The sequence below is a fragment of the Ursus americanus genome, chromosome 24, assembly GCF_024610735.1.
Source record: "Ursus americanus isolate L20-20 chromosome 24, mUrsAme1.1.p, whole genome shotgun sequence".
Lineage (NCBI taxonomy): Eukaryota > Metazoa > Chordata > Mammalia > Carnivora > Ursidae > Ursus > Ursus americanus.
Genome location: NC_142150.1, coordinates 18295064 through 18312123, shown reverse-complemented (window position 1 = coordinate 18312123; position 17060 = coordinate 18295064). Strand labels below are relative to the sequence as shown.

The window sequence follows — 17060 nt, the reverse complement described above, 5'->3', positions numbered from 1 at the left end:
AGCTTTGCCAAACAGTTCAGTGATTATCTTCTCACACCCAAAGACTAGGCAACACATCAACTGTTATAAGAAAGAAGAGTTTAATAGTGTGTAAGAACTAGTGCAAACCTGTCATCAACATTGATAAAACAAATCAAAACTGAAGACTACAGATGGTGGGCCAAACGTGACATTTTCACATGAAAAACTACCTTTTCTCCCCCTTTTTGATATAAATTACTAGAGAAAAGCTGACAATAAGTAAATATGCTAAAATCATATAATTTAATTTAATTCTTTTAACTATTTACCAGGTAAATCTCATATTATTTATTGTCCTAACCCTACCAGAATCATGTGGAGTTGGGAGGGAGAAGGATGTGAATTTCCCTAGGAGATGCCAGTGCTCTTACCAGAAGACAGGGGGAAGCTATGCCAGCAGACGAAAACAGTTAATAACTTTTACATGACTAGATTGAGGAAGGCAAAATGTAAGTACAATTACTTGATAAAATTTTACATTTTAGTAAAATCTGTAAAGATCATATAGCAACCTGCAAAATGGTTATAAGACAGTATTTAAGTAAAAAAAGGCAAGATACTGAATTAAAGGTATGACACATGATGCAGTGTCATCGAGCGAAATGGTCAAGAAAGAATTCTTGGTGCCAAGATTTTATGGTGCGAAGAGATGTTTTTATTAGAGCACTGGGACAGGACCCGTAGGGCAGAAAAAGCTGCACTGTGATTGTAAGTGACTGATTATATAGGGTTTTCTATCCTATGGGGGTGAAGGTGATGGTAGGGCTCCAGGAAATTGAGTCCATAGGTTCTTGCAGGTCTGGCTGTTATTAAGATTGTGTTTTTCTTGTAGGTCTGGCTGTTATTAAGATTGTGTTTTTCTTGCAAGTAAAACATTAAGACAGTTACAAACAATAGTGGAGTTTCCTGTCCTGCATGACTGCGATCTTTATCAGTTGACAATTTGTTTCTCCCTGCCTTTGTTCTTAGGCCATCACTAGTGCCTGAGGGATGTTATACAGATCCCACCCTAAGGGGGGTGGTTTTTGTCGGGTGTCAGCTCCAGTGTTGCCCTCAGCTTGCCTTTTGCCCTCTCATCAATACAGCTAAAACTTTGAAATTTAGAAAAAATAAAAACCTTTCACTTTCTGGTAGTATGATAATGGATTATTATATAAAATTGTTAGTGTATTTATAAAAATATTTGACAATAAACAAAATGCGTTTATTAAAAAGGAAAGACACAGGGCACCTCGCTGGCTCAGTCAGAAGAGCATGTGACTCTTGATCTCAGGGCTGAGTTCAAGCCCCACATTGAGTGTAGAGATTACTTTAAAAAAATAAAATCAGGGCACCTGGGTGGCTTAGTCAGTTAAGTGTTCTGCCTTCAGCTCAGGTCGTGATCCCAGGGTCCTGGGATCCAGCCCCTGTCTGGCTCCCTGCTCAGCAGGGGAGCCTGCTTCTCTCTCTGCCCCTCCCCCCACTCATGCACGCGCCCCCGCCCGCGTGCTCTCTCTTTCTCTTTCTCTCTCAGATAAATAAAATCTTTAAAAAAAATGAAAAATAAATAAATAAATAAAATCTTAAAAAAAAAAAAAGACACCCAATCTGCATTATGTAGAGAATTCCTTTTCTTTCTTTACATGAGAATTTGCTTTCCAAGTGACTCTCTCTGGGCACTGGGAACTGTTCATGAGATCTGCAAATCTTTCCTCCTACCTGTTTCCTGCTTTTCCCCTAAGTTGAAGAGATTGGTGACCATTTACAGTTCCATTGCTGTTGCTGCAGAAACACTGCCACTGAAAGATGACCGCTGCCACATGCCATCACTCACCATTGTTGTCAAAATCTGAGGTAGCTCGGGTGGTCTGAAGGGAGGTCACGCCTCTGCCAGAGCTAAAGTCCAATGATCAATTCAGAAGGCTGTTTGCCAAAGTTCTGAACGTGGGTAGATCCTCAGAGTGAAAGAAAGATCACTCCTCTCCCTAGAGCTATGGTCAATTCAGGACAGACTTGGATAGAAACATGTGATAACAACATATACAACTGCTTGGATCCCAGGGCTTTATTTAGCTTTATTGAGCCACTGTGTCAACTCTCATCCACACACCCACACCAGTTTTCCCTGTGGCACGTGACTGCCTTCCATTCTTTCAGAAAATATAATCAACCATTTTACACATTTGTGAACATAGAGAAGACAGGCCAGAAGAAATATTTGTGACTACAATGACATTGGTGGAGCAGAAAAATTGGGGGGAGGGGCTGTATGTGCCAAGCTTTCCATGCTAAGCATATGCTGTTTTATAATTGCATGGGTGGGTGGGGTTATATTACATTATGTCTAAGAACTATTGAGGAACTAGTAAATTGGACAGAAGCAGATTTGGTTTGCATAAAAATACAAATACATGGAATACCTAAATAATACATGGAAGATTATTATCCTCTATGCCTAATCATCACGTAGCTCAATATTCTTAAATATGTTAAAGCTTGTTTCATTTTATCATAGCAGCAAATTCTCTATATATTCCAGCTTCCTAACTTGGTATTTGCATAGATTTACATATTGTCACAGGTCATATGGTCCCCTGTTCAAACATCATAGTTCATCTAAATGCTACTCCTCCAGCTTAACTACCAGGTAGGGTGATCAGCCATCCCAATTTGTCTGAGACTGAGGGACTGAGGGTGTTCCAGGGGTGTGTGACTTTCAGTGCCAAAGCTAGGGCTGTCCTGAGCAAACCAGGATGAGTTGGTCACCCTAATCCCAGTCCGCTGTGAAGCCTTTATCAACTTTATTCCAAACGATGCAAGTTTCCTTCAAGGAATTTGTTTTGTATTTATAGTTAATATGTACCTGTAGTTCTAAGTGGCTTACTTAACATATATTCTCTCTTTATTAAGAGATAGTTTGCAGGTTTTTTGAGGGTAGAAGCCACATTTCTTTAACTTTTATATTTACCGATACTGAGCAGAGTGCTAGTTTTTAATAAATGAGCCTAAGAATTTAAAAATTTTACTTACGTTGTTTCAAGCATTACACAGGCTTTCTTCTTTAATAGAGTAAAGCAATTCAATTTAATGGTTATGAATGTGGGCTTTATTTTAGTACAGGCTTAGGTTCAGTTTCCCACTCTGTCAGCTTACTGATTATGTGAGCTTTGGCAAGTTAATTGGCCTCTCTGAACCACAATTTCTTTTTTTTTTTTTTAAGATTTTATTTATTTATTCGACGGAGATAGAGACAGCCAGTGAGAGAGGGAACACAAGCAGGGGGAGTGGGAGAGGAAGAAGCAGGCTCATAGCGGAGGAGCCTGATGTGGGGCTCGATCCCAGAATGCCGGGATCACGCCCTGAGCCGAAGGCAGACGCTTAACCGCTGTGCCACCCTGGCGCCCCCAAACCACAATTTCTTAAATCTGTAAAATGGGGATACAAATAGTACCCACTTCCCAGGGATGTTGTAAGGATTAAACAAAATAATGGCTAAGTGTGTAGTATTTTGTCTAGCATATAGCACACAACCAGTTATGGGGTAGTTGTTAATAAGTCATTAAAAATCAATTCACTGTATTCTTCCATGGATTGTTTCTTTCAGAGAGTTTATGTCATCCCAGGCAAAAGCAGTTATTAAAACTACTGAAGATTATTTGCTGCCTCAGTTTGGCCCCAACAGCCTTTTGCATTCAGCGGCAGTATCAGAAGGGTCAGGACTTCAAGATTGCTCCACACATCAAACAGCATCAGATCATAGCCATGATGAAATATCAGACCCATATAGCTACAAATCAAACAGTAAAAACAATTCTTGTTTTATATCAGCATCCAAGAGAAACAGACCTGTCAGTGCTCCAGTGGGTCAACTGAGGTAATCAAAGCTGTTCTCTGTTCTTTTAACCGGCTGCTGAAGCTTCTTCCTTTGAGCAGAATTTATAATGATTCAATTGACTATTTCAGACATTAAAATGTAACACATCTCTAGGGTTTTGTTTCTGTTTTTGTTTTGTTTATTTTTTTTTCTCTGAAAGCACCTGAGTAGAATGTTGCTAATTACACTTGTGGAAAACATGAGGTACACTTCAGTGTGGATAATATGAAACTCAGAAAAAAATGCTTGAAGGCGAATCAGGCTAGAACTACAAAATATCTGTTTACCAGATATTTATTTAAAATAGAAATGCATGCTTTTGATATTTAATCAATATTTTGTAATAAAATCAAATTGAAATGAACTTATAAAACCATTTTGTGTATATATTTTCACATCAAGATTGTTATCATAAACTGTTAACCTAAGAATTTATGGATAGAAGAAAATGTTGGCAAAAGCAAAAATCAAACCAAGAAACTGATATTCCCATTATTTTCATATGTTTGATTAGGTGGGTGTATTGTGATTTTAATTTACCTAAAATTCTTATTTCAAAGTGTTTACTTGGCTTCTGTGGTATTAAGAATTAACGGGATTAGTTAGAGAACTTTGAAATAAAAAATACAACATGCTAGTCATTTGCCATCTACTTTTGCTGAGAAAATAATAAGAATCGAAACTGATTTTGAATGAAGACAAAACTTAGAAATCTTCCCTTTCTACCTCCAAACAAATCTGAGATGAATGCAGTTATAACTAACTTTAGAATAAGAAACTTAGAGTAAGAAGCTATTTGAATTTCAAATCTTTTTTAAAAATCAAAGAACTTTTGTAAACATAAAAACTTAAGGGAAGATCTTAGCCATTTACTATTCCATGATGTTAGGACTATGTTACTGTTTTTTGTTTTCTCACAGAACATAGCTTGTATGCATATAATTTTTAAAAAATGAGTGTGTGGTGTTTTATAAGTTAATTGATAAAAATTATTTATTCTAAGATAGGTGTTTTACATGAACAGTTATAACACTTATCCTGTGTTAAATTTTTAAAAATATTTAAGTAGATATGGACAATCTTAGCCTATAAAAAGTTTTTTTGAGGAATGCTTGGGAACAATCATTAGGGCTTATATCTATAAAAAATGTCTAGGATAATATTTATTTAAATGATTTTACTAATTAACATGCACCAATTTTGTGGGGTTTTTTTCCTTCAGAGTTGCAGAGTTCTCTTCTTTAAAATTTCAGCCAGCCCAGAATTGGCATGGATTGTATCAAAGACACAAACTTCATCCCAGAGTGATTACAGTAACAGCTTACAAAAATGGATCTAGAACAGTCTTTGCCAAAGTTACAGTACCAACCATCACCTTGGTAAATAGTGTTCAAAAGTTTTCAGTGCTTTATTTCTTCCCTTACCCTTTTATAATTTAAGAAATGAAAAAGATGATATTTATTGTGTTAAAATTTTCTTTTTAGTAATGAATCTGCAAATTGCTTATATATACGTAGATCTCACAGGTTTTTTATTCCTTTCTTTTTTATGAATATATAAATGGTTTATTGAATTAAACAGATACTAGCTTTATATCTTGTGGAGTTGTTAAACTGACAGAGTAAGGACTAAAATTAGGCAATCATTAAATAGTCTGAGTGCTTTACCTTTTATTTTTTATTTTCAAGTGCTAGGAAATATATTGGTGGAGTTACTTGAGTTACTTAACTTGGCCAGTGACTCAATGGGTGTCTGTTTTCATTGTTAGCACCTTTTGTTTCATGGCAATGTGTTGCTTTCTTTGTCCTAAATCACTTTCTCTTACCTCTTGCTTGCTTTCTTCTAGTTGCTGGAGGAGTGCACAGAAAAGCTGAATCTGAACATGGCCGCACGACGAGTGTTCTTGGCAGACGGCAGTGAAGCCCTCAAACCTGAAGATATACCCCGTGAAGCCGACGTTTATGTTTCAACAGGAGAGCCCTTTATAGATCCATTCAAAAAAATTAAAGGTAAAAAAGAAAAAAAAAAATAACCCCCACCCACAGTAAATTGCTTAAGGGGTGCAATTAAAAAATGATTTTCATCCTGTCTTTTTTGCATGGTTTAACAAAACTAATGTTTACGCATTTACAGCTCAGTAAGAGGATAATGTGCTTAATGAAAGAAAAATCCACTGACAGCCACGTTTATTGCCCTTCATTAGCATTGGTGCTTAATTTAATATAGATCTGAATAGACATTAGGGAGCCTGCAGGAGGTTAAATGGTGAAAATATAATAAATTAAATCAGAGATTATTGAATTTACTGTTTAGTTTCTTTGACACCCAACAGACATAATTCATTAGATTTATTCTCTCAGAAAATAGTTCAAAGCTTCAAGTAGCATTTATTCATTTACACTCTTGGTCTTTTTTCAGAAAGCATTAACATAACTATGAAAATGTGGTCAGAATGAACATATAATTCTTACATACACGTGATTTTCCTAACAAAATTTTTCATAAAGTAAATGCTGCAGCTTGACTTTTTAAACCTTGAAATGTGTGTGTGTGTGTAATTTATATTTATATTTATAGATAATACTATATACACAAAATATAAACATATGTATTTTAGACATAGTTGCTGGTAAGGTCTTTCTTTTAAAAGTCCTTTGTTTATAACATTTCAGAAATGTGATTTTCTAAAATAAAACAAACATTTTTCTTTCTTCAGTAGGAAAGAATGCATTTTAAGAATGAAATAAAAGTACTATTCTTACAAGCATGTCATACCATAATCTGTTATCAAGTGCTATATAGGTAATCACATTTAAATGACATAAGAACTTTGGCATAAAAATTCAGTGTATCTAACTGCTGTATTCCCCTATACTTTTAATACCTTATTAGAAGTATTTTTTTTTTCTGCAACTGCTACAAAGCTGGTGAACCAAGGACAAGTCTAGACAGTAATTGCGTAAGTGGAAGATAAGTAATTCTGGAGTTCATTACAGATTAGGTGATGAAAATTCTTCCTCTATTAATGTTATTATATAAGATGATACTAGGATTTCTATCTCTTTGAAAATACTTGATCATCAGGAGATAATTTCCTGAATTCAGTAGAAAGTTCAAGGTAATTTGGTTCAAGGTAAAGAAACTTGTTGCTACAATACTCACCAAAAATTACCTATGCGAGAGTATAGACTCATATATTTTTCAAATTTTTATTTAACTTTAAACTATGGCTGCTTTTATTTCGTATTCATTGAATCATTTGTATTAATCATCTTCTATAAGCACATGTGTCTTTGTGGGTAAATGTTTCTGTGACTATTTTATATTTAAATGTATATGTAATGAATGCTTCCTTAAGATCCTTGATTATTTTTATTAATAAGAGATACTTGCCTTTCATATGATAATGGTATTGTAGAAGAGATGTATAAAATTATTTATAGTTAACTTCCTAGAAATTTTTCTGGACACGCATCTCTAAAATAACAGTGTTACACACATGACTAGCTTGGTGGATGATTTTTAAATGTACAAACTAATTTCCTCCTACTTTTTGTTTTCTCTTTTATCCTTTTTAAAGCCAAGTCCAGAACAAAAAACTTCTCTGCTTTGTCTGCATATCTTTGGCTGTGTTTCACTGTGACATGCACTGCTGTTCTTTTAGCACCAAAATGTTGGCACACACTCCCGAAAATTTCACACCATCTCTTGCTGGATCAGCAAGCTTAACCCACCAAAATCTGGTGTTGTGCAATGGTTTTTGACTGATAATCAATCTTTATGCTGCTCGACAGTTGTTGCTGGGACACGGAGTAGAGCAGGTGGCAGATGTGCCTTGTCTTTTGAGAAAAGAAATTGTAGGTGAGCTTGGACACAGACTAGCATATCACATGTCCATTCACAAGACCTAGGATAAGTGTAATGGGGAAAAAGCCACTTGTCTAAGTTAAGCCTATAAGCCTAAAGACTGATATTTGGTTTCTTCCAGAACCTTAAGAATATAAATGTAAATAAATATTATCTATACATAGTATAGTCTTTAACTTGAATTAAATATTTTGAGAGAAGTGTGGGGAAATTTCATATATATATATATCCTACATATTCACATGTACCTTTTCAGATCAGGTTAAAATTACCTTTCTTGCATGTGTTTTATAGATAATCAATAATTTGCCAATTTACTCTGAGTATACCATAAAAATAAGACATGTATGAATAGCTTCGAAGGTGGTAGATAATTTACAGTAAGGAGGCATTCTAAAGGTAAATAAGGGGGAAACAGCTGGCAGAATTGGGTGTTACTATTGTACCTTTCTACATGAACATGAATATCTTATATGCAATTAAGCAACAGGCATTAGAGTAAGTAATTGGTCATTACTTTAATATAAAGATTTTCATTTGTTCAGCAAACGTTCATTGAGAGCCTACTATGTGCCAGGTACTAGGCCAGTTCAGAGAGAGATGAAAAAAGGGGCTTATAGTCTGACTTCTTTTTTGTCATTATTCTTTCGTCTCTGATATTAAATTCAGTTTAATTCAATTCGATCTAAATGTAAACCAAAAAGTATTTTATTAAGTATCTACTATGTATGCAGTCCTGGCTTAGGGATAGAAGTCCTGGTCTTCAAGGAGCTTAAACTTAGTAAATGAATTATAAATCCTTAAAACTGAGAACCCTGTTCAACAGTGTAAATCCAATGGGTCCTCCAAAGGAAAATTTACATTATATCTGCTACAGGAAAGCCAAATAAGTCTATGTATATTTTGGCAATTATATTTTCATACTTCATTGTTTTCTTATTCTTTGGAAAAGCAGTGTAGATAGTGAAAATTGCCTCAGAACTACTTCCAAATTTACTAGGGTAGAAAAGGACCTAAGGAACATTTCTGATTTTTAACTACTTTACCACCCCTTCTGAGGACCACTGTTGACAGTCAGTGCCACTGGATTTAATAGAAAGCCAGAGAGCTATTCATCACATACCTCGAAACACAAAGCTTTCTTATAGAGGTCAAGCCAAGGTCAAGACTGACACGAAGCATTCCCTGTTGAAATGCAGTATTAGAATAATTCTTACATTTTGAAGTTAAATGCCTAAGCAGAAGATTATGTATGGGAAAAATAGAATCTTTTTTATAAAGACTGTTGATGAAGATGAACCGTCTGATTAGGTCATATAATTCTGACATTTGAAGAAATCTATTAATGATTCTGCTAGAATTGTAAAGATGTAGTTAATGAATTGTTTGAAGAGGCATTTTAAAAGTTTTCAGATCCTTGGGCATGCACTTTAGGTTTTATTCACCATTTCCTGAATCTTCTTTAATGGTGGCACAGTGAAAATTCTTACCTCAGATTCATGGGGTTTATAAGAGGTCAGCTCCTTTATAACTGCTAGAAGCTGTGGGCAGTGCCAACCTAGCATAAGATATGCCCTGCAATTGCTTAAATGTCTTAAAGAAGGTGAGAGAAAAAAACTGTTTGGACCTAACTCATTAGGTCCAAATTCTATTGTATGGAGTTCTGATTGTTTAAAAATTTTTTCAGTTTTATATTTTCATTCTTTTCTGTATATTCTATTCTTTTTGGCTTTTAGAGCTGTCATTTACAGTGATTCATTTCAGTCCTGAGTTTTGTTAACCAGAAGTGAAACTGAGTACTATGAATAAGATTTTACATCTTTAGTATACTGTATTGAGAAGATGTAGTCACAGAAAAAAACATCCATGAAAGGTGTTCTTGATACTACACCTAAGATCTAAATTTAAACCTAGAGATTTTCTGCTAACTGCCATGTGATTTACAAAATGAAATAATTTGCTGTGACAGCTTGTGATTGACAAGAATATGTGTGAGCACATTTAAAATAGGCCATCTTTTCATGTAGAAGTAAATGTCAGTGAAATGATGGATTCTCATCATTTTAATTATTGATGATTTGGAAATATTTCAATTCCACGACACACAAGACACATTCTAAATAGCAGCATAACACTTTTTCTCCTATCTGCGTCAATAATGAAATGTTCTGTCATATTTTGTTTTTCAAAAAATGCATTAGTTTAATGAACCTGGATTCATGCATTATATTTTGTTCCATTATGTGTCTCCTGAATTTGTTGATTTTTAAATGGTTGTGTTAAAAGCACAAGTTTCAAGAAATAACCCACTACCCACCTCAAATCACATCTTGCTATTCCTGCTGCTAGATCTCAAGACAGTGCTATAGTTCTGACTATATCGAGGACTGCTTTAGTCCACTAAAGCTAATATTGGGCTTTGTGATGATCACCTATGGGGTGAGCATTACTTAATTTGAGCAACTACTATAGGAATTAGGGTGGGTTTTCCCAAATTCCTTGTTATCGTATTGTTTGAATAGTATTTGTATTAGGCAAGATTATTTGTCAGTCCATTTTATCTCCCACTTAGCTGCATATATTAAAAAACAAGAATATGACATTAGATAGAGGATAAAAACTCACTTTCTTCTGAAATAGCACGCGATTCTTTGCAGGGGGGTGGGGTAGAGAGGAAAAGGCAGAGGGAAAGGGAGAAAGAATCCCAAGCATTTTGAAGTTGCATCAAACAACAGCAATGCAGGACTCAGTTTCACAACCCTGAGATCATGACCTGAGCCGAAATCAAGAGTTGGGTGCTTAACTGACTGAGCCATTTAGGAGTCCCAGCACCTGATTCTTTTCTTTATTTTTACAAGTGAGGATAAAACTTAGGCATATATTTTATTTATTTCCCTATCACAAATGTTTAAAACCTGTAAATAAGTATGTAGAGTATCTTTAGTACATAAAGAGTAGATTTAAAGAATGTTGCAAGAGGTGGACCCTCCAAAAACTGTCCTTAGCTAATAAGAAAATCAAGAGCATGCATGTGGCAGCATCTCTTTATACTTTAAATTACAAAATAATTGAGAATCATCTAAATCCTTGACATATTCATGAATTGTTGAATTGCATATATAGAGAGAGGCTACACTTGTTTAGTGAAGGGGTCTGCAAACCTCTAACTGTCCTGATAATTTGGATACTTTCTGCATGTCACGCTTGAGTTCTATGCTTTAAGTGTATTGTATGTACTACTCAGAATTCCTAAGTTAGTGCTACAACTCCATAATCTCTTACATGCAATTCTAAAATCGAAAATTGAAGATAAACAATTTTTTCAACTCATTTGGTAGCAGAACCTTACTTAGTATAACTAATCAATTATTTTATTGAAAAGTACTATGTTTGATGATGGGCTGCTACCCTAAACCTTGCTGGATGCATTACTTAATATATGATTCATGCACTATTAGGATATAAGCACTGTATTAATACTTTTGAATCCAAAAATTCTATTTATGGAATTACATCTGACCTTAGGGAGTTTGGTTAAGGTCTTTCTGTTGTAGCTGCAAAGAAACCAGGTAAATTTTAATTCTCATAGAGTATTAACTCAGAAGTGTTATAAATACTGTCTTTATCACCTTGAGTTGTTTGCTACATGGGTAAAAGTGGACAGAGAGAATATCTTCCTGGCTAGAGCTGAGAGAGTATATGAGAGGTTAAAAAAAAAAAATGTAGTTGTCCATCTAAAGAGGCAGAGGAATAGTTAAAGAAAGACCATTCATTCATTTAATCATAATATTTATTGAGTGCCTATAGTATACCAGGCATTGCTCCAATCTTAAGATTATGGCATGAACAAGAGCAAGGCTCATGGAGCTTAATGAGGTAGAAGGGGCAAAGACAATAAATATATAAAGAAGTAAACAAGGTATTTATTGACAGTGGTGTTATAAAGGAAATCAAAAGGGTGGTATCATAAGAACAAATAATGTCATGGAAACAAAAGGAGATAATTTGTCAAATGAAACAGGCATTTGTAGCAAACTCTAAATCAAATCTTTTAGGCAGGTACTCTTTCAGGGGTCTACCTTTTAGACCATTAGTTTTTGAAGCTTTCAGACATCTATTAGGAAAGACTTGAGAAATGCATTATTATTTAGTGGCAAGAACACTAGACTTGAAGTCAGATGATCTTGCAAGATTCTAGTTTTATACAACCTTGAATAGATTGGTCTGTGCTTCAGTGACCTTACCTGTAAAATTGAGGTAATAATATCTCAAAGGATTCTTGGATATGGTCTTTGTTTCTAAAAAAAGATAAATTATTTGAAAATTAAATGTAAATGTCTAGACTGAACAGAACACTGGGAATAGCATTTCTTAAACATAACTAAGATTCTAATTGCTATTAAAATCCCAAGGCTATTATTAATCAGAATCTTGTGTGCATTCCTCCTTCCCCAGAATAGTTAGCTAGGTTCAGGAAAACAACAACAAAAACATTTATATCTGCTTTCTTCATTACTGCCAGGGAAGCAAGCTACAGTGTGAGCCTGAGTAAGTCACTTAACCTCTCTAAGGCTCAGTTTTCTTATTCATAAATTGAACCCAATAGTAGACACCTCACAGAGTTATGAGCAGTACATAAAATGATATATGTAAAAGCCTACCATATATAATAGGTGTCTAAAACATTGTATTTCCATGTAATCATTTTTTTTCCTTCTTTCGCTCTATCTCTTGTTAGACACATTTCTGCCAGCTTTTCATGCAGGTTGTCACGAGTCCCTGATTTTACTATCAAAGGTATGTGCTAGGTCTGAGATCTTAAAATACACACAACCAAATGAAAATCCCTGCTGAGCACTGGTGTACATAGCGTGATATGGGGCTCTGAGTTAGAGCCTTTGAACTCTCACAATATTGTGCTTTTTGCCTTTAGAATTTGTTCAGGGTGTAAGTCAAACTCAAGTCCTTTTTTAAAAGGAGCCCCAAGTGGCCTTGCTCTGCTCTATTCCAAGAGTCATATTTTAAAATATGTTTATGACCCAAGGCTAGCCTTCACTTTAAGCTGCCATAACTTATTTCAAGAAAGTTCATAGAAAAGTTCAGGGAAAGGGTGACAACATTTTGATTGGCACAATAGATGGGATGTTTGTAATTTTAATCAAATTTAAATTGAAGACATACTTCAAATGATATGTCAGACTAGTGTTACTGAGTTAAAATCTAATGACAACCACTGTCATTATTAGTTAAATATAGCCATCATGCCTATAGCAATACATGATGACACTTAAGAACATGCAGAAACAACACAAGTATTTAGAGAAAAGGGAGGGACTAGAAACTCAGTTGAACACTGGAATGTGACCTGGATTATTCTATTTACCAAACATAGAAGCAATTGTATTTTGAACAGATGATATAATTGAGTATAGCAGTATGTTTTCTTACTGTCAGAGCATTTATATTTTATAAACTTATCTTGCACCCATGAAATGATGTGCTTGTTCATATTTAATGTCATTATCTATACCTACTTGACAATCGGAACATTAAACTATTTTCAAGTTTATTGCCCAACTACAAGAGAATGAATTTTTAAAAATAAGATTTTTAATAAGCTTAAGGATTTGAAGTTGCAAATGTGCTGCTTTTATTTTGGTGATAGAAGGTAGTATTCTTTTGTCTGGCACATGCAAAATGGAAAATTACAATGTGGGAGCACCCAGATTTATTTAATTTTATGACAGGCATTGGCTTTTTTTAAGTAAACTGAGAAAATATAATGATATTATAGGTAGACCCTCTAACATAGAAGCAGGCTAGAAAGTGCTTTATCTTTTTCATGATTTAGTTATAAATAAAACTGTGAAAATAAAATAAGATGTGGATTCTTCAAAATAAAATAGAACCTATGGTTGGGGCATAACATTTTCTGAGTGCTACAGGAGAGTAAATGTATGTATAGTCAAGGGGACTTGGCAACTCCCGAGTATCTGGGGTATGGCCCTTTGGGGAGGTATTATATTGAGCCTTAGAACTTCAGAACTTCACTGGAGTGCAACCTCCACCACTCTCCTGGTGGTCTCTTAACTTATTAGAGAAAAGTGCCTGAGGAGAGGAAGGCAGAGACTGGTCTGATTGTGACTGCTTTGGAACCCACTAGCTGTGACTAGCAAATTTAAAGGAGAAGATAAGGTGAGACTAGGACCCCTTCTTTGGCAGTCTGGTGTGTAGGGACTGAGACTTTGCTTCTACTGTCAACAAGGTAGAGGTTCAAGAACTCTCCAAAGGGGAACTCCAAGGATCCTGTTGTTGAAATCATATACAGATAGGCATTATATTTGGTTCTACTCTCTGGGAAAGCACCCACTGGTAAGGATAAGCTCCCATTGCATTCTCAGTGTCCCCTTTGGTAATCATCAGATTTGTAATTACTGGTCAAATAAGTGTCTGTTGTTCCCTCTAGACCAAGTAGGGCAGAAACCTTGGCTTCCTTATTCACCATCATTTTCTGGTATAGGGTCTGGCGCTTAATAGATGCTCAGTAAATGCGGTTCAGTGGATGAATAAGGACCAAATGAAATAGGTACCATGGTGAACCATCCATATTTCAAGGAGGTGGCTGCTGGGAGGGATGGAAATAGACCTCATCAGAGCAGCAGGCTCAGCTTTAAGCAGAGTGGATGTTTAGGAAGAATATATTAAAAATCCCCTACCCCAAATTCATATGTAGATTTGTGAATGTTCCTGTTTGGCAGGGGGCCAGAGTAGGCCAGCCCAAGAATAATTACATTGCAGAGAGGCTAATGGTTATGCTAATGCTTGTCTGAGACCAGACAATGGTCAGAAGTGGAGTGCTGGGATAAAAGATTCTCCCAGGAACCTGTAGATCTGAGATTTTCAGCCCTCCTACATCCTCTCAGGAATGCTCATTCTTGACCTTTATCTCCCCTCAATCATTCTTTTGGTGATGGTAGTGTTGGGGGGTGCTCTCTTCTTTCATTTAATGCTTCTCTTTGTATTTCTCATAGTACCTTGCATATAGTCAGTGCTTGTTAACTATTATTGAAAGTAAGGAAGTAAGAAAGAGGTGGTGTGACTTTTGAAAGGCTTCAGGGCCACTGCCCACTCTTGTGCACAGCTGAAGGACGGTGGAGCTAGACTCACTTTTTTCTGGTTCCACCATGGGGGTTAGGTGGAGAGGCTGTTTTTTAATTCATACAAAGGAACCAGATAGCCTCAGCCCTGGGAGGGATGCCTGGGTTTTGAGATGAGAAAGTTAGCAAAAGAGAAGTATAGAAAGTATTGCCTAGCTTTGGTTAATATGTTTTCTGAGAAGCACAAAGTGGGTTTGGATGGCACTAAGTTTTTTGTTTTAATACTCGGTCTGATTCCCTGCCCCACTTACCCAGCTTTCCCCTTACCATTTGATTACTTCTCCTTCTACCCACTTCCAGCCTTGCTTAATCCTCTTCCTCTCCAGGCCTAAAACCTAGTCAGGTCTTTGCTGAGTATCTTCTCCATGCTGGAATGGAAGAGTCAAGATTCTGTTTTTCTGGGGCACCTGGCTGGCTCAGTCAGTAGAGGTTTGACTCTTGATCTTAGAGTCAGGAGTTCGAGCCCCACGTTGGGGGTAGAGTTTACTTAACAACAACAACAAAAATCTCTTCCTGTCTGGAGAAAAAAAAAGATTCTGCTTTTCTTCTTGTCTCTGGATATAATAATGTTTACCCTGACTGACAGCCCTTATTACATTTCTTCATTTAAAGGCATATGGTCCAAGAGCTGTGATACAGAGAAGAATCACCTTGTGTTGCTAAATATGAGGGTTCCCTGGTTCTCCAGCAAGAACCCATGGCCCATGGCCCACACTTTGAGTTATGCTGCTTTAGAGCTTTCCTTTTCCTCACTATCCCAGTAGCTTCGTTCCAAAGAGATGTAGATTTTGCCTTATATTTAAGGAAGATTTTTCCAATAGTCCTACCTGTCCAAAAGATGGAATGGCCTGCTTTGGGAAGTGTGGGTATTCTAAGCATTGTGCACAGGCTCTGATCTGACTACTTCCCACCTTCCTTGCTCCATCTCTGGCCACTGTGTGTTTAGTCTCCTCCCAATGGTCTGTCATGTTGTTGCATAACTCTGGATCTTTATCTAAATCATTTCCTCTATCTGGATTATGTTCTCACTCTTTTGCCCACTCTGTGTTTCCTTTAAGTCCTACATTATGGCCTTCCCTCAGGAGCCTTTCTTGGCTACCATAAGGTGTGGCAGGTGTCCCTCCTCCCTAGATACCTTGTGGATATCTCTGACCAAGCACCTGCCATATTTTGTGTTTGTTTTCCTTTATAGTGTTCCCCAACAGACTGAGAATTCTTTGAGGTCCCCACTGTGTAGGCAGAGAACATGTGAGAGGTACTCAGTGCATGTTTGTTGAATGAATAATTGAGTAAATGAAGCAGGTGGTTAGAGTCAATATTTTTTATTTTCTTTCAACCCCAACGTTTTACAATTCTGAAGCCAATGCATTGTAATGCACTAAGCCTGTGACTTTTTTGCTTCTTCCTACCCTGAGCTGTCTTTCATTATACGTATTTTGGTTTCTGAGTAAATTCAATGAGGATATGGTAATGAAAAACCTAATTAATCATGAATATAAAAATGTAATTTTTTCCCAAATACAGAGAAAACATAAGTTTATATCTACTTAATGAAAATATTACCTTGTATCTACCTAATGAAATAATAGTCATGCTCTTATCTGACATGTTTGACAAATATTCTACAAATATTTATTGAATATTTACTATGTGATAAACCCTATTTAAGGTGCTGGCTATGAATCAGGGATTAAATCCTTACATTAAAGATGTACGATCAACTTTTATTATTTTGTTAAATATCTAACAAACACCACTTGTTTGCAGTGTGCTAGATAATAGAGGCATGCAGATTTAAACACATTCCATGCCCTTGAAATGCTCAAAGTCTAACAAGGACACACACATACAAAAATGGAGATGCTTAATAAGAGGAGGGCCCAAAGATGAAGTTGCAAAGCCTGAAAGAAAGACAGATTAAAGAAAGGTTCCTGAGGAGGTGGCACTCAGTTGAAAAGAAAGAGAGAGAGCCCACCAAAGGGGCATGGTCAAAGTTTGGAGTCAGAAAAGGACATGGTGCATGCTAATGGCTTATTCACAGCTCCCTGAATCTCTGCTGAGGGGGATTATCTCAACATCTTTTATTGCAATGATTCTCAACTGGAGGTAATTTTGACTCCTGGAGAACATTTGGTAATGTCTGGAGACATTTTTGGTTATCC

At 36.0% G+C, this 17060-nt stretch overlaps 1 protein-coding gene across 1 annotated transcript in view; it reads left to right on the top strand.

Moving 5' to 3' along the window:
- The window catches only part of DCDC1 (doublecortin domain containing 1), a 419738-nt gene that overhangs the window by 30275 nt on the left and 372403 nt on the right, over positions 1-17060 (top strand). Inside the window, exons 3-5 of the mRNA XM_045808577.2 lie at positions 3605-3874; positions 5097-5253; positions 5721-5883. Of these exons, the coding sequence (XP_045664533.2) occupies positions 3605-3874; positions 5097-5253; positions 5721-5883 (590 nt within the window). The remainder of the gene's footprint in view (positions 1-3604; positions 3875-5096; positions 5254-5720; positions 5884-17060) is intronic.